Consider the following 18,614-nt stretch of genomic DNA (forward strand, 5'->3'; position numbering starts at 1 on the left):
ATAAACTTTTAATATTAATATAATTTAATAATGCCATTAATATTAAGTAACATTATTAATAACATTTGATTATTAATTGCATATTCTGTTTGTGTTTATTCATCTAAATAGCTTAAATCTCTCATGTTTTGTTTATTTCTTTTCATTTAATAATCACATTTTCACATTATGATTAATGCGATATAGTGTAGCTCTGTGGAGAAGAATGCCTGCAGGTGATTTAACCTCCGAAGGAAACTTCCATCCAGTCATATCCGGTCTTAAACACTCGCTTACATAATCGTCAGGCTCTATTGTTAAAAACCTGAGCAAGCATCTGTGCGAGTGACCTGAACGATGACACCAATTTGTTGACTTCAGTTTGATATAGGTAAAATGGCACAGAACACAGTGAGAGGAAAATTTTATTTTTTAAATGAGAACTTAAAATATTAGAAGCTAAATTTCATATAGGGCAGTTGTGGCATAATGGTTAAAGAGTCAGACTGGTAACCAGAAGGTTGTGGGTTCGCAACGCTCAGGGTGTGTGTGTCCACGGTTTGCAGTGTGTGTGTGTGCACTAACTTGGATGGGTTAAATGCAGAGGACAAATTCCGAGGATGGGGTTACATGTCACTTCAAAAATCCTTATAAAAACAATTTATGATTTTACTAGCAAACAAATCTTTTATTTACAAATTTTAATTGTATCGAATATGCAAATGAATAAATTATATGGAAATAATTTAAACCCTCAAAATAAAAAATGACCACAGCTTCCACCTCCACGAATCGAGCTGCTTCTTGTAGATTCAGGATTTCTGGGAAAATGTTTTTATCTGCCCGAGCTTATAAAAACATTGCCAGTTATTTTCATAATGGAAATTTTATCTTAGAGGCGTAAACAGATTAATTTCCTGCATTTGAGAAGAACCCTATCAGAACAGCAGAGGGAGCTTGCGGTGGGACTTCTGATCCTGTCCCCTGTGAATCTAAACAAAAAGCATTTAGGGCTGGGAAATTCCTTGGCGGCGTATTCAGATTCGTGGGGCGGTGGGTTACAATCCCACCCCCTTCTCCTATAAATGAGATCCAGGGCTGAATGAAAGCAACAGCACTAACTCATTTCAACTCTCTCTGAACACTTAGAAAGTTCTTTATTAAGCATGGATTCAGCTTTTCTGTTGACTTTGCTTCTACCAGTTGCAGGTAAGTTTAGAACTTTTATTACATTTAATTAAATATGCTAATAGGTAACCTGCATATTTTAAAGTCTTACTAAACTGCTTTTATTTTACGCATTGCAAAATTCATAGAATTTATTCTCTGTTATGTGTATAACTGCTTTTTTGCAATTAAGTTTTTTTTATTTAATTATTTTTTTATTATAAAAGTATTTTCTATTTTAAAAGTATAAATTTTATTAATACCCCTTGGTCTGAAAATAGTTTTGATCCACATATGCAGATTTGAGCATTATAATGCATCTTTACTATCTGTAAAAAACTTAAGTTTTCAATTACTTTTTTAACTTAAATTAAGTTCAATCAACTTGGATGTTTGTCATTTCAACTTAAATGACATCAAAATGTACTTAAAAATTAGTTAAAAAATCGTCCACTTTTTTATGTTTAACAAGATTTAACTTATTTTGATGAGTTAAAGCATCATGTAAAAATATGTTGCCATAACATTGATCATATAATCTTTTACAGTGTATTGATGTTTTATAAAATGCTTAATATTTTATTTAATTTTGCATTTTATGTATTATATATATTAATTTGGAATTCAATATGAAACTTTCATGATTTAATTACATATCCATATATTTTATTTATGCATTTTAACTGCATAATTTCTTAAAATTTTCAAATGAGTTAATGATGCTTGTTAAATGTTAACTTTTGATGTTGGAACTAAAAGAAAATGTTGTCTTGAATAGTTGTTTCCCATGTACTGGACCTGCCATCGAAACCTCTGTTCAAAGCGGGAGACAGGAGGGAGTTGACATGCAAAATGTCATCTTGCCCAGAGAAGGTGAAGTTTACTTGGACCTCGGTAGAAGACAAACCAATATTCGCCACAGTTAATACGAAGGACAAAGAATCTGTGCTGGTCTTTGAAAATGTGAGGAAGTATCACGAAAACACCATAGTGTGCAAAGCAATCTGTGAGAAGGAAACAAAACAGGCGAAAACAAAGATTACCGTTTATTGTGAGTTCATTGTATGTTTTCAATTTCATTATAAATTGAATAGGCTTTACAATGCAAGATGAGATGGGGTCAAGTTGTCACACTTTATATAACATCTTTCAATTTTGCCTACAAAAAAAAAGCTGATGAACATTTCCAGCATAAAAATGTTTTCTTTGACCTCTTCACACTATGTGGGTTAAATTGTCAACAATAATAGGCATTGACACTGTTTAAAAGAATATGAGTGTTTGAATTATAAAGTAGGCCTACTATTTAAAGTTTTTGAAAAAAGTACCACCTTCCACTAGATGTTTTTAAAATGTATATTATGTTACGTCTAAATTATAGTATATATAAATACAAAACAATTACGACAGAAAATTAATTCATGAAGGCAAAAATGTGAAAAGTAACCATTTTGGCCACTGTCACATTTGTGCAATGTGACTTGGTTCAAAACCTTATATACTGTAAAAAAAAATTACTTAAAAAAAATAAGTGGCCAGGTTGCCTTAATTTTAAGTTCGTTGAAATTAAGTTGGAAAGTTGATTTGGGTAAAGAAAAAATGTTAAGATAAATTATTTAAAAAAAAAATTTTTACTGTGAATTTGCATACTTTGTGACAACTAGCCCGTCTTTTTTGTTCATAATGCTACATAAAACTTTTAAACATCTTTTCTAGATTATTTCAGCTTATTTACTCATATCTGAAACTTTACATCTTTTCAGCTTTTCCAAGAAACCCAGTTATATCCAGGTATGATCGCTTGATACTGGGAAAGGAAAGCGTTTTGGACTGTGAGGTATCTTCTGTATACCCTTCGGAGTACTTTGAAGTGCAGTGGCTAAATGGAGACAAGGTTCTCGAAACTGATGAGGGAAAACATGGCACAGATGTATTGAGGATTCCATACATATTCACACCTTCAAGTGAGGATGATGGGAAGGCAATAACGTGCAGAGCAACACTCCGTCTGGAGGGTGTTCCCTCCGATGAGATGACCAAGGAGACGTCTGGACGCATGAAAGTTCTTTGTAAGTTGTACTTACATATATTAACGCAAACCATTTTTAAATGAAACTCAAAACGGATGTGGGAATAGTAGTTCCCCTCTGAAGAATATGACCCCCATGGTCATTCGTTTTCCCATTGCTTTCACAGCTGCACCGCATAACGTTAAAGTATCTGGAGCGACTGCCGTCTCACTGGGATCCAATTTAACTTTGACCTGCGAGGCTGAGGGCAACCCAAAGCCTGAATTTACATGGACGGCTCTTAAACCAGATGGCCAGTCTGTGGAAATGGGAAAAAGTCACGATCTCTTCATGCATAATGTGTCCTTATCGGATGCTGGTACTTATCAGTGTGACGTTAGCAATGACTTGGGAAGACAAAACACCACAGTTTCAGTAATCATTCAAGGTTAGTGGTTCATATAATTCCTTAAGTTTCGAATTTCTAAATATTGAAATCGGTGTAACGGTACACAGCTGTCATGGTTCGGTACGTACCTCGGTTTTGGGGTCACGGTTCCATAGGAGTACGGTACATTTCATTAACATGCGGTGTCAATGGCAGATGCACAAAGTTCAATATTAAGCTTTTTCGATAAATCTCAGAAAGTTTAGCGAGAAGGAGATACAGAGCCATCTACATCTGCCTACTTCACCTTTCCATGGGGATACGGTGAGTGGAGCGGCTGAGGCTTCCCATTTCCAGGCATATTTTATCACTTGACTTCCACGACACAAATCGGCACAATGCCAAATGATTTTTTGAACAGCGGAAAAAACGTAAAATACTCTGTTATTTATGGTCATACAGATAAGAGTAAAGGTCCTTGCACACTGAGTCTGAAATTCTCATCCGAAATTTCCGCACGTTAAAAAATGAGTCAATCACGTTTGCACACTGCCTCCGAATCTTTCGTCCGTCATACATTTGTTTGGATCGGGTTCGATTTTTTTGGCGTTTTTCGCATCCACAAGCATTTTGAGAGGTGTTTTGATAATTCAGAGCCACCGAATGACGAATACGAAAAAAAAACTCATACAAAGATTTTTGTGTACACCCACAATGAAAACAAATCATCGTGGTTTTATAAAAGAAAGAAAATATACAGGATGCCGTTTTCTGCAGTCCCGGTTTCCTTTACGTGAAGCTTGTAGAGCGCGTCACAAAAATGAACCGAAACTCAGCGTATAGGCTACTACCAAGCTCCTGCGTGCCATGATCTGCCATCTATACTCTTGTTTTGGGTTGATGGCGCATAGATCGACTCTTCTTCTGCTTTTTTTCCGGTTGTGGCGGTTAGCAAACAGCGTTGCATTACAGTGCACTCCCCCTTCTGGACTGGAGTGTGGATGACTGTATTCGTCGTCTAACAGTATGCACCAAACCATGACGTCCGTACAGTGAAGGCTCGGGACAAATACGTGTACTGTTACCCTCCTACTAAATATGAATGGTCACTTTTTAATCTTATTTATTTTTCTTGGCAGCACCTCCCATGGATACCCTCATTGTAGCAAGTCCACAATCAAGTCTGAAGGAAGGAGACACTGTGAGCATTTCCTGCAAGTCCAGCAGTGTTCCAGTAACACAAGTGGTTCTTAGCAGGAGGGAGAATGGTAAAGACAGAGAGCTCATGACCAGTGAAGGGGATGAAACATCAGTTATCCTCCACTCCGTCAAGCTGTCCGACTCTGGCATGTTTGTTTGTGAGGCTTTCAATGAGCACGGCAGTCAGAGGACCACTCTCAATCTGACCGTTGAGGGTAAGACCATGAATGTATGTCTTGTGTTATTGGATATTGTTGGTACAAAGTTTGGTCTGTTGAGCAGTTATAGCGTAACCAATTGTAGAGGAACCAATTGTAGGCCTAAATCAAATCCCTAGTCTCTTAAAGACACTCTGAGGGTACGTTTACACAACAACGGTGTGCTAAAAACGTAAAAGTTTTTCTTTGTACAGATTAGAACGTTATCAAAACGATCCCCGTTCACACGGATCTGTGAAAACGACTAATAACGCTGTATTATGCATGCCAAACAAGTCTTTGGCGATGTCCTTTGTAAAGAAAGCTTGCGCACATACGCGTTCTTTTAGTTACAGTGCACTCGAGACGAACACACATGCCCACACAAGTTACATAATCTATCATTTTGATTTTAAGGATGTTAATCTTGATAATACTGTATTATTACTTTGTCTTCTGTGCAAATTCCATCTTAAAGCCAGAACCATTCACGATGTATGAGGGTTTCGTTTTCAAAAACGTGCACTTTGAAACCCGTTTTCAAAAGTTTACATTTTCATGTCACCAACGCATAAAAAGTTTTCCGTTTTTAGTTGAAAACGGTGTCGAGTAAACAGCCCCTGAGAGAGATTAGTAGTAACATTGAGATTACGGTTCCTCATCCTAAATTTGAGCTTGAAGTTTAACATATTTGAAGTACAATTCACAGTTCTGCACACATGGCTTGAGGTACCAAGTCAAAACTTTGGCAAGTCAAACAAGTCAAAAACTCTTTTTTTTCTTCTTCACAGCCCATTCTCTAGAAGTGGAGCTGCAATCGGATAGCGTCATTGTGTCAGACAGAGGCTCCAGTGTGGTGCTCTCCTGTCAGGCTTCAGGTTGCCCTCGACCTGAGTTCTCCTGGAAGAATCTTTCAAATATGCCGATCCTCAGGCGAATTAAGCCTGATGGCTTCCAGTCCCAGCTTTTTCTTGATCCAGTGGAGCTGGAAGATGAGGGAACTTACCTCTGTGAGGTCACATGTGGCTCAATAAAGAAGTCCAAACAGACGGAAGTGAAGGTGTTTTGTAAGTATCTCAAAAGGTTTACTATTTAGTCTCGAGTTTGTCAAAACATTAATGTCACATAGTTCACTGGTTTTCGACATCTAAAGGTGAAATGTGTCAATTCTGTCACTAGCATCACCAAATGGAATCGCAAGAATAATTCGCTATGCTTCCTGAACATTCCCCACATCTACCATTGGTTGATAAAACAAATAATCCCGTCCAAAACTCGTCTGGCTAGGTGGGATGCTCAAACAAATAGATATTATGATACTAAAAGATTTTAATTAAAAAAAAGAGTTAGTCTTACTATCAAGGGAAAAGTTCCGTTCATTTTAACTCCTCAAAGTTTGAGAGTTTGAGCTTGATTTGCAATTAACCAGCCATTAAAGGGATACTTCAGGATTTAGCATTAAGCTTTGTATTAGTAGAAAACCTGTAGTATTTTCAAATTACCGTGCTTTCCACCCTCATATCCCCCTAAGACGAGAGATTTATGTATTTTTTTGTCTGGAAAAATCCTCCGATGACGCAAAAATCGTCATTTTGCGTCATCTGAGGATTTTTTGGCCAGAGGCTAAAGACTACAGTCAGTAGTAGGGGCTGTCCCGCATGTTCTCAACCCGCCCATAGAGGGTGGGATCTCACTCACAGAATTTACACATACATAGTGTCAGACATCTTTTTTGGAAGCTAAGTTAGCAGGCTCTTGTTCTGTGGAGAAAGCTGAGTAAGTAGGGGTTACCATTCATCCTCTTTTTCACGGACATGTCCGGCCGTCGAGATCGTAAAAAAAGTGAGAGATACAAGACCGGTGCATCTCACAGGTGTTGCTCATCGGTAATCACGCCACCGGCCTCGCGCCGTTCTCCCGCGGCCCTCACTCGTCCTGCTCGCCACAGTAAACATAATGAACGCAAAAGCCCGGACATTTTGGGCGATCTCGGGGAGACTCATCCCGGGGAGACTCATCACGGAGACTCACTAGTAGCCTAGACTTGTTGTTTAACTACTGCGCTCTGTTACCGGTAGGCGTGGCCTCCTAGGGCAGCGAAGCAAGTGCATTCTGGGAGTTGTTGTCTTTCATCCACATAAGCCAAAAATACATTTTCTGGCTTTTCTCAGTCTAGAAAGCTCCAAATTCAAAAATAATTTCACATTTCTTCTACATAAATGACCCATTTAAAATACACATTCATCTTTCCAGAGGTGAAGTATCCCTTTAACAATGAGTCATCAGTGAACAGTAATCCAGTCAAGTCTCTTTGTAGAAAGTTTTAAAAACTTTAAAGTTCACTATGACATTGATTTGATGCAGGAATAAAAGCATTTATTATAAATGTTCCAGAACGAGAATGAACAAAGAATTCAGAGGTCATCAAAGTGGTTAATGTTGTCAAGATTTAAAACTCCCCTGATAGAAAACAAACTTCCCTAAAATGGTTTGTTGCTCTCAGCGGATATTAACTTTTTAGAATGTGCGAGGGAGTGTTGCTTTGTTTACATTACATGTTGTACTACATATTGAATCTGTCCTCATTCAAAGTTCTCCTGAATCTCGTTGTATTTATTAGGATCTCTGTGTATTTATAACTGACATTCCATTTTATTCTTTTATCAGCATTTCCTACAAGTCCTATCATAAAAGGTTCTGGACCTTTTCTGGTAAAAGAGATGATGAAATTGACCTGCACTGTTCAGGAAGTTTTCCCGGCCAACCTTTTCCAAATCCTGTGGATGGATGGAGAGAGAGAAATGCATTCGGAATTTGGGTCATTTTCAAATGGAACAACAAATCTGACTTCAGTGTACTCATACCGCATAGACAGGAAAGACCAGGGCAAACTCATCACCTGCAAAGTCTTGCTGGACATGCATGGTGTGCCAGCCGCTCAAGTAGTAAGGACGGCGTCTACTACATTATCCATTCACTGTAAGTCAAGGTTGTTTCTTTGTTCCTTTAAAGTATGACTTCGTCTTGGTTTTTTGACATTGCGCTCCTTTTACAGATCCCCCCAGAGCAACCAAGATTACTGTCAGCCCTCTGACAGAGTTGAAGGAAGGAGAAACTGTGAGCATTTCTTGCGTTTCTGACAGCTTTCCAGTGGGGCGTACGGTGCTGAGCAGGGTGTCGGACAGCATTCAAACAGAGCTAATGGCCAGTGATGGAGTTGAAACATTGCTTACCCTCCCTTCGGTTGCGCTCGATGACTCTGGCTTCTATGTTTGTCAAGCTTCTAATATGTATGGAAATCACAGTGATAGTGTGGAGATTACTGTGAACGGTAAGTTAATTATTTTTCGAATTAGAAGGTATCACATCTGGTCAAAATCAATCAATTTACCCTGGGCATAGTATTAATGTGTTTTAGTGTTTGAAATATCAACAGTTATTTGAAATATATTATAATTTCAGGAGTACCTTGCTCTCCATTTTGCCTCGTTCTCCTTTTCATCAAAATGGATTAATTTTGCGTCTACTGTTTTAATTGCTCTTATTAAACGGTTTCTGTCTAAGCAATTGACAATTATTATGCCTCTTGTAACCCAGCACCACCTAGGAACACAACGGTGGAGATCTTTCCATCCACAGATGTTCAGGAGGGGCAGAATATCACCATCTGTTGTCGCTCCGTGAGCTTCCCTCCACCTGCGGTGTTCCTCAGCAAGCTGGATAGCGAGACAAACATCTACTCCCTTGATGGCATCTTCCTACTGATCAACCTCACTCCCAATGACACAGGCCTATATCAGGTCAACGTCACCAACGACCTAGGCTATGAGACGGAGATTTTCAATATCAACGTGATGGGTGAGTGAAACTGGTCAGATATTATATCAAGTTATTGAATGTCTGAGTAACTCTCACATAGCAACATAAACCCAGGTGATCAGAACATATCTGATGCTTAATGTGAAGTGAGGAAGGATTTTGGACCAATAAAATTTCACTGTGGGAAGGGGTACCCAGCTTAATGTCATCGAAATAAAAACACAAGAAATCACATATTGTTTTTAGTAGGTACTCTGTGTACATCTGGGTACTTTTCATCTGCTGTTTTATGAATACTATGAATTTGGACATATTAGTCTTTTCACTTCACCTATCATAGGGCAATTGTAGCTGGTTAGGACAATTTACAACATATTTCAAATTTTCTGATCTCTTTTGATATTTCTTTACAGAGAAAAAATATGACTCTCCATTGGTTTGGAATGACTTTATAATCCCTGCGATTTGCCTGGGAGCCGCTGCTGCGCTGCTTGGTGCTGTGGTGAACGTGTGGAGAGCCAGAAAGAAGGGATCGTACGACCTTACGAAGTGCAATCCGGGCACTGTGTAGACTGTGTATAGACTCCATGAACTGTTTTGGAAGCAGCTAAGCTCGGCTGAACTGTCTTGCCAGGGCCCAGAGCCCTACCGAAAGCAAGAACTGCAGGTGACTGGATTCATCATCTGGATCTTCAGGTGACAAACCCCCAGCCGGATGGGAACCTGCATTCTCCACAGCCAGAGACAATCAATGTTCCCGAGATTTTTCACGCATCCCTAGAGGAGGGAAATCGAACCGGTGTGATTTCTCCATGGTCTTAATGTTGGGAAGTGGTTTTTGAGACCGCCTGGTCTGGACTTAAAGCGGTTTCAAATATGTGATTTTTATTTATTTTTTGAAAGTCAAAGCTGTTTTGAAATGCAAATTATAAAAATGTGAAGAACAGATGTAAACATTTTAACATTAATAGAATGTAACCTAGCCACCAAGGTTTAACTGGTTCATTTTAGATGATAATATATTTGATGTACTGAAGTAGATATTGTGTCCTAAAAATGCTGTGCTTAATGTGGTTTGAAATCTTGTCAAATTGCTTTCATTTTCATATTTATTAAAAAGCAGCTATCTGTCATTTGATCTCGAAGAGTTTTATGGGAAAATCCAGGGAAAATCCAGGGAAATTTGAGTGTTACAGGAATCCACTGCGTCTGTTATAGCTTCACTTTTCCTTTGAGATTTCAGTTTTGCTTTTCGGTTTTCCTGTTGGCTTAAAACAATGTTATACTATCCGTTCTGCACAATAAATGTGGGATAATCTGGAGGCGTGCAATCACTGCATATTTAGCTATCAGTACAAACAATTTCCTAAATTCCAACAAGACAGGAACAAGTTGATCAAAATAAGAACTAGCACACCTTCCAAAAATAAACCTCTCCACCACATTGGTGCCTCCATCCTTTCAAGACCAATCAGAACAGACCCTCTGAAAAACATTCCAATTCATTTTAGCCAGCACATTAAGACTAAATGACTCAAACTCGAGATCCTCACTCCTTTTTTAGTGTCTTATATTGATTTTTTGTCAGTGTTACTATAAAAGGCTGTTGCCATGGTGACCATCCAGATGCAATGGGAAAGGGGGGTGGGTCGTGCTTTCATGTTCCACAGGGAAAAGGAGAAGCAAAGGTGTGAATGGAACAATGTTCTCTTAGAAAGACGGAAGGCCACTAAGGATGAACCAGCGATGAGTAATGTGTTTTTGCTTAACAAAAATGGCAGTATTTGATCATTTTTGTGCTAACATTTGTCTTTATTTGGACATTATACAGTAATATTTCCAAAGAGGCTGGTGTTTGCCTAAGTATGAGTAATAATAGTGATGAATGCTGATTTACAAGTGTTTTCCAGTTAAACACTTAACCACGTCCTTATGAGTATTGCACTTGAAGTTTTTCTGAACATGGTGGTTATGTGAGAATTGTGTGTTAGTGGTAAGTGCCGTTGTGAATCTACTATCAGCATAACGATGTCGGTCAAGAACATCTCATTCTTGTTTGAAATGACTCATGTTTGAAGGATTGCTTCAACAGTGACTCAAGTTTCAATCTTGTACCGTATACGCAGGGCTCCCAGACAAGACAAATGGAATTGGCTAAAACATGATAAAACATGTCGGAGCCACATGAGTATTTTTAGTTGATAAATTATAAAATTGGGCAATAAAATGGTTCAGACTAGCCCGTAAATTGACCAGTGTACAAAAAGTAACTATTCCCAGTTTATAATGAAACATGAATTGCGGAATTCATCAACAGTATTGTGTGGTGTATTCTTTATCTGAGCCATTAAAAAGAACCATTTCAGTCATTTGTTCGCCAATCATTAGCCACATTTCCACTGTCAGGCCAAATTCATACAGGAAACACTAACAGACACTAATAACAAAGCAATATACACTCACCGGCCACTTTATTAGGTACACATTGCTTGTAACTGGTTGGACTCCCTGTTGCCTTCAGAACTGCCTTAATTCTTTGTGACATAAGTTGCTGGAAACAATCCTCAGAGATTTTCTTCCATTTTGACATGTTAGCATCACGCAGTTGCTGCAGATTTGTCGGCTGTGCATCCATGATGTGAATCTCCCGTTCCAGCACATCCCAAAGGTGCTCTATTGGATTGAGATCTGATGACTGTGGAAGCCATTTGAGTTTAGTGAACTCCCTATCATGTTAAAGAAACCTGTTTGAGAATATTTTAGCTTTGTGACATGCTGCGTTATCCTGCTGGGAGTAGCCATCAGAAGATTATACACTGTGGTCAAAAAGGGACAGACATGGTCAGCAACAATACTCAGGCTGTGGTGTTTAAACGATGCTCATTTGGTACTAAGAAGAGGCCCAAAGTTTGCCAAGATAATATCCTCCACACCATTAAACCAGCAGCAGCAGCCTGAACCGTTGATGCAAGGCAGGATGGATCCATGCCTTCATGTTTTTTACACCAAATTCTGAAAAACTATACGAGCTTGTCTAGCACCAGCACCAACAACCATGCCACATTCAAAGTCACTTAAATCACCTTTTCTTCTCCATTCTGAAGCTCAGTTTGAACTTCTTCAGCGGATCATCTCAATGCCTAAATCTATTGAGTTGCTGCCATGTGATTGGCTGATTAGATATTATGTACCTAATAAAGTGGCCGGTGAGTTTATCTAATGAATCCACATGCGCACTGACTAGAATTTGAACTATTATTGCGGGTTTTTTTCCTAATTAGTCGTAACTATATCTAATGCTTTTGTTAGAATTAGTGATATTAACAAACCCCTAACTTTGGCGCACACCTTGAAATGTGTGGTTTGTTGAAAATTGATGTTAATTGACCCCCCACCCCCACATCCAACAGAATTATGACAAAGCGGGCACTTTCATTTTTAGACCAGAATCCACCGAGAACATATTGGCAACTGCATAGTAGCATGCTAAAACCATTTTAAACACCTTAGCAACTGCTTAGCCTAGCAACAAATCTAGTCAATTTTTCAATCTACTCTTCCTTAGAACTCTGAATCGCCATTAAATCAATCAAGAGATCTTGTTTTTCGGTTGCCATTGTGATCATCCCTGACAGTTACAGTATGTTTTCTATTTACTTAGTTGAGGGGAATGAACCATGGCACTGGCATTTAGCACAAAACCCCTCCAAGGATGAGAAAGATCAATAGTTTATAGTTCAGCTTGCAAAACCGACATTATTTTTAAAAGCTTTCTTATGAACTGCTTGTGCAATACTGTGACACATTCTAACCCCTGGGCCCCTAAAAGCACTTGCTTATGCAACTCTCCGGTGAAAAAGAACAGCAACAATGATTTGTGCCGAGTCCTGTCTTTTTTAATCACTTAAAGACACTGGTATTTCCTGGTTCTCAGCTGTTGTGTGGACATAGAACATCTCTGGAGTGTATAGCCCAGCCGCTTTAAACGCCTCCACTCGAGCTTGTTTGTTTGATTGCTGTTTAAAGAAAATCTGAATATTTATGGAGATGAACCCCTGGTTCAGCAGATGGCGTTTGACCCAGGGTCTCGGCGTTCTTGCGGCGCATCCTTTGCCGATATGGCGGATCAGCAGCTTTTTTACAACATCCCCACTTCTTTGTCTTTTCCATGAGATCTGTTGTGATTTGTTTTCTTTACGTGCACATGTCTTTGGGTGCTGATGGTACAAATGCACACACACAGTTGCAGATACGCGCTAAAATGCCCACAGGCCTGTTTGCATGTTAAATGGAAAATGATCTTTTCCAAGAAAAGCAGCCAACAGCATGAGGAATGTTTCATTTGGCTGGCATGTTTATCAGTGCAGGTCAGATGAGTATCCTTTTCATCATTAACAGGCAGTTTCATGCTGACTCCCCCAAATGCTGCTTTTGAACTTCAAATATCAGTGAGTGATCCATGCAACAAAACTTCCCATGTACTGTATCTTTGTAAGGCACCATCTGTTTTGATGAAACAATAATCATTGGACTATTGCCTATCATTGGACTGTATTCAAATAATTCTGCGAGTTTATATCTCCCAATTCTGAGGGAAAGAGTCAGAATTGCGAGATAAAAAGTCACAATTACCTTTTAAAACTATTTCGTGGCGGAAACAAGCTTCCATAAAAATGGGAAGTTTCACTCCGAATTACATTTTTAAATTTAGGCTTTTCTTCTTTTTTTAAATCCACAACCTGTAATAACATGATTCTTGCCTTGCTTCAATCATACAAACCCCAATATAGTGCATGCAATGTATAGCCTACTCATGCACACATCAGCCTAACCTATATAGATAAGCATGCATGCCTACATATTTACAAGAGTGGTCTATTTTTAATTCAAAATGACCTTGAATTTCCACTGCCCCCTCTGGGTTCTGGACCCATATTGAAACTTGTGCACGGTTTCCTCCTTAACACAATGAAAACTTAAAATGTAAATCTTTGCGTTGGCATTGGTTGTATCCCCCCAAATTCATGGGGATATGATGCATGATGCATTTGTGACATAGGCCTAACCTATATTAAGGTATGAGCCTCATGTTATTCCAGGAAGCAGAGATTTGCATGTACTCCGGAATACAGTTTGACCCACAATATGGCTGCGTGACCTTCCTCTGGATACGGCGTACATCTTGAAGATAGTGATTTTTAAGACGTATTTGGCATGAAGCCCGAGTTGCTAACCTCAGCACAATCTCTGTCAACCAGAGTACAAACTGTGCTTGAGTTATTCAGCTACTGTGATGCTATGACCTCAAGAGCTGCTAGTCAGGAAAAGGGTTTTAAAAACTCTTTAAAGATTAAGATTAATCATTATTTGTGATGTTTGTGATTATTTTTAAAACTTTAGGTTATTGACATGAATACCTCAAATCACATGTTTGTTGAGGACATGCTATTCCTTTTCAAAGCAATTGGACTTAAAGTCTCCCTGTAGTCAATAATTATACCCCTAAACCTCATCTTTGATTACCAAAATGACACATTTAAACGTTTTAAACTTGGAAAAAAAATCTTCATGCCTTAATTTACCTTGAACGTAACTCTACACCCTTGCCTCATTTAGTATACGCGGTTCTATGAAAATGAAAATTAGCCCCGCCTCCACTCACTCACCAGCTCAGAGATCCACTCGTTGATGATGACACGTTGACGTGATTGGTTACAACGTAGTTTGTGATGTTAGAAACACCAGCGATATCAAGCCGCGTTTTTGAGACTCTCTCACTGCAGTTTTATGGAGAAAATACTCAGCAATGGTGTTGACTTTTGCATTTGTACATGGTTTGTCTTAAAGCATATTAAAAGCAACACATACACATATAATCAACATTAAAAATCAAAGCTTGATTTTCACCACAGGGTGAAAAAATCCCATAGACTTAGGGACCAGAATATCTGACATGAAAATACTAAACTGATTGTGGATTTTTTGGTTAAAAATAAATAAATAATAATACTCCGGTTTAAATACATAACACTTAAGAATGGTTAAATGTTGCTACATGCAAAAGAGCCTGTTTAGTTGAACTGTCCCCTTAAGATGGGACCATAAGTGTTAGCAGCCAACTGACTCTCTCTTTCGCTCTTTTTATCAGATACAAACCGGCCAGAACAAACATTTGTACCTTCCTCTTGTTTAATTTACAGGTAATGTAGCCAAACTGAGGCCTCTAATGTTTAAAATCACACGCTGTCTCTTACAGAGACTCTTCAGCCCAAACTATGAGCGTCTCTTTTCACAACATAACCATTTAGCCTGACACACATCTGGCCTACTATATTTTTGTTTATGTTCTTAGCTTGCATTCATTCTCTTATGGAAATAAGCAGTCGTAAGATGAGATCATGGTCCCTGGACTCACTAGATTTTGGTGAAACTTGGTCTGACTACAAAGTACTCATGTTATGGCTTTATAGAAGCATCCAAAAGGCCAGCACCAAGAATTTAATAATCAGAGCCCCTAAAGGTACATGGGGATAAAAAAAATATGAGGTTGCAATCATTTTTAAATTGCAACAACAACACTCATTTAATGCAACGGACCGGTCTACGGGACAAAAATTGAGCCTTTAAATAAAAGGGTTATTGGGCTGTTTACGCTGTCATATAAAAGAGCCTGCACATTTACAGGACAAATGAACACAAAAAACCTGCCTAGTGCCCAGTGGTGTATAGTCTAGTTTTGTGTAGTGAGTATTTTACTCTGCGATTTCTTTCATAATTTCTTTGAGTTAGACCGAACTTTTATTTTGGTGGGTTGTAGACATTTGAGTTTCTGTGTCTTTTAATTATCTATTATTATTATTATTATTATTATTAGGCCTAATTGAAGTATACTCTACTGTGCAATAGTAATATATTTCTGTTATAATTTCTTCAAGTTATACCGAACTTTTATTTTGACAGGTTGTCGTAAAGACATTAGGTCGTTTTTTAGCGACCTGGATCTATATCTATCACGGATGGATCTCTAACTGCCGCAATAGTATAAAACTTTCTTAATATTTAAATAACTATAAAAGAATGAAACAAAGCAAATTTCGTTATAGGAGAAGGGTTCAATTTGAGCAGATGCTTTTTAACATCATCAATATCCTCATTTCCCAGCACATTCAGCATCTGGCTCGCGATCTTAAACATATTCTCAAAACTATCATTTTCAACGTCTTCAAAATAAATATTTTGATCTCTGACTGCTTCTTCGGCGGATCCACCATTAACTGGTAGTGACACTAATTAATATCCGACTGCGTTCAGCACTTGCTCTGCAGTAAATCGATGAGCCATTTCAAGTTTTGCTGATGATACTTCCTATTCTTTTGTTTTCTGCCTGCGGTAACTATGAGTGAAACGTCACTTCATCATTGCATGTCAAAGATTGCCATCTTGAGGAATAAAGGTGAATTGCACTTATTGATTAATCAGAGATTCAATTATTGTTGCGCAGGAAAAAAATGACTTACACTGTTACCACGGTCACTATCGACCCTATACAATTTTTGCAACAAAAAAAAAGTGATAAACAGAAATTCTTTATATTTTTTTTCATGTTCTATTTTTTTAATGAATAGATTGAGGAATACTAAGAAGGTTGATGACTAACTTTAAAAAATGTTTAAGGAGGAGACAAGTGAATGACGTCCCGGGTCGATAAAGACCCAAGGTATGCGTTTAAGGGTTACCTTACTTACCGCCAGTAGTGGGCACTCGTGCACCGTAAGCAGTGACATACCTCCGAGTGAACGAGAGAGAGGGAAGTTAGCTAGGGAAGGGCATAAAAATGATATGATAACGACACAGAGGAACGATATGGTTGGAATCACTTTCAGAACTAGGTGATGAATGCTAAAAAACCATTGACAGCCAATCAGAATCCACCTGACTTTAAGCTTGAGCATTTAAAGTGGCAGATGACATAATCGCAGCGCATGCTTATGAGGGCCGTCCTTAGGGCGGTGCAACTGGTGCAACCGCACCGCCACCGGGCCCCATGCTTTAGGGGGCCCCGCGACGAACATCAACCTGCTGAGGGGGGCCTCGCTTCCTCTAACTCACACTGGTCCCCGCCCCATGCTTAGGACGGCCCTGCTTATAATAAACAGGAAAAGCATTTTGAGCCCAAATTGATCATGAAGACCATTGTTCTCCACGATCAAATTAGCTCACGATGCTTTTGGGAAACGCAGCCCAGAACGTTATCGTACGTCGGTGTGGACGCTAATAGGCTATTTATCCTTCTTGATGTGAACGGGCCTTTCATATTCCACAAGAAATTCCCTTGCTATCGACAATTTGTTTAATTGAAAACCGGAAAACTCCCACCATGTCTCGCAGGAGTTGTTTTGTTGTTTTTGGACACTGATGTCCATTTTAGAAAATGTTGCACAAGTGTTCCTCATATTAACCATTGGTTAAACAGCGATCTGTGGTGTTCTGTCTATTATTAGAACACACCACAAGTTTGATGATATTTCTGGACCAACAAAAGCCTCGGTCTTCTCATGCATATTAATGAGATGTGTGGGAATACAATCGCTTAAGCCTCTCCCATGCCCTTTAAGATGCTCATGCATGTCGTAGGATTCAACACAAGGATCCGAGTGTGTGAATCAATCAAAACTGCTTTGCACTCTAAAAATGATCTTTAATTTCAGTTGCACTGGAATCAATGGATCCGTATGGAATTACTGAGCGGCTACCCCAACAAGTAAATGATTGAGATTTGCTTATGATCAGCATTATGTAATACAAGTGTCAGTTCACATTTGTGTAAATCAGGGAAAGCACATTGTGCACGTCTGGCTCACAGGCAACAGGCTGTGCTTGAGTTCCCATTCCTGTCTGCTGAAGCAGTTACCATGGGAACACCCTTTTTTCCTCTAGTATTGAGGGAGCATTGAAGTGTTGTTTTGGAGTATTTGAAATGCAGGTCTTGCACAGTTTAGCATTTAGTTTCTGTTCATCTTTAGGTGTTAAACTTAGGCTTTAGCTATTTATCGCCTTTGAGTTCTTTATTGTAGCCTACTTGAATACTTAATTATTGGATGGATACTTGTTTTATTTGACTATTTGCTACATGCATATATAATATTTATAATATTTTAATAATCTGAGTTTAAAGTTTAGAGACTATCAAAACAGATTTTAATTTTATATTGAGATTATAAAACTCACTTTTTTACGATACTGTAGCTATATCGTGTTTCCTGTAACAATAATCATAGAGCTTTACTTTTCTTTATCAGTTTTTATTTTAGATAGGCTTATCATACAGTAAGATTATTTGGAAAAGAAAATATTTACACGTGTTGGTATAATCTAGTCGAAGACATTTGTTATAAATTAAGTTTGAGAGAACAGATCTTTGAGCAAAGATCATTTCCTAAATTTGAAGATTTACCTGTATTAACAAAGGAAAATGTATAATATTTGGTATGTTTATGGAAGATGAAACACATGACTTGGCAGTTAACACATTTATTATTCTTGGGAAAATCTTTTCACACAAGAATAGATTCCTAAAAACACTTCCAAACTTTGACCTTTTTCACAAGGAACTGTGTCATTCTTATCGTTAAAATTAATGAAGAAAAATAGTGCCTTAATCTTATGTACTTTGATGGAGGATCTTAAACTTGCTGAGAACCCCTAGATTTTTTTTCTTTATTTACTATTTACTTGAATGTATGTATTTATTTATTTACCTATTTATATTTTCTTTATCCTATGCTATGATGTTTGTTTTCTGTCTGATTAAGATTAATGTCTGTTGTCTGTTTATATTGTTCAATAAAGTTCTGA

General features: G+C 38.2%; 2 protein-coding genes across 2 annotated transcripts in view; both read left to right on the forward strand.

The window, feature by feature from the left end:
* cdc14ab (cell division cycle 14Ab) overlaps nt 1-18,614 on the forward strand; it is a 117,655-nt gene that overhangs the window by 54,778 nt on the left and 44,263 nt on the right. The window lies entirely within an intron of this gene.
* vcam1b (vascular cell adhesion molecule 1b) lies at nt 877-10,049 on the forward strand. Its single transcript, XM_056256571.1, has 10 exons — nt 877-1,188; nt 1,925-2,197; nt 2,910-3,215; nt 3,343-3,603; nt 4,683-4,958; nt 5,732-6,007; nt 7,608-7,919; nt 7,996-8,271; nt 8,538-8,798; nt 9,173-10,049. The coding sequence occupies exons 1-10, from the start codon at nt 1,146-1,148 to the stop codon at nt 9,328-9,330; spliced, it is 2,442 nt and encodes an 813-aa protein (XP_056112546.1). The 5' UTR covers nt 877-1,145; the 3' UTR covers nt 9,331-10,049.

This window comes from Rhinichthys klamathensis, unplaced genomic scaffold (genome assembly GCF_029890125.1).
Source record: "Rhinichthys klamathensis goyatoka isolate OS25496 unplaced genomic scaffold, OSU_Roscu_1.1 h1tg000127l_1, whole genome shotgun sequence".
NCBI classification, from domain to species: domain Eukaryota; kingdom Metazoa; phylum Chordata; class Actinopteri; order Cypriniformes; family Leuciscidae; genus Rhinichthys; species Rhinichthys klamathensis.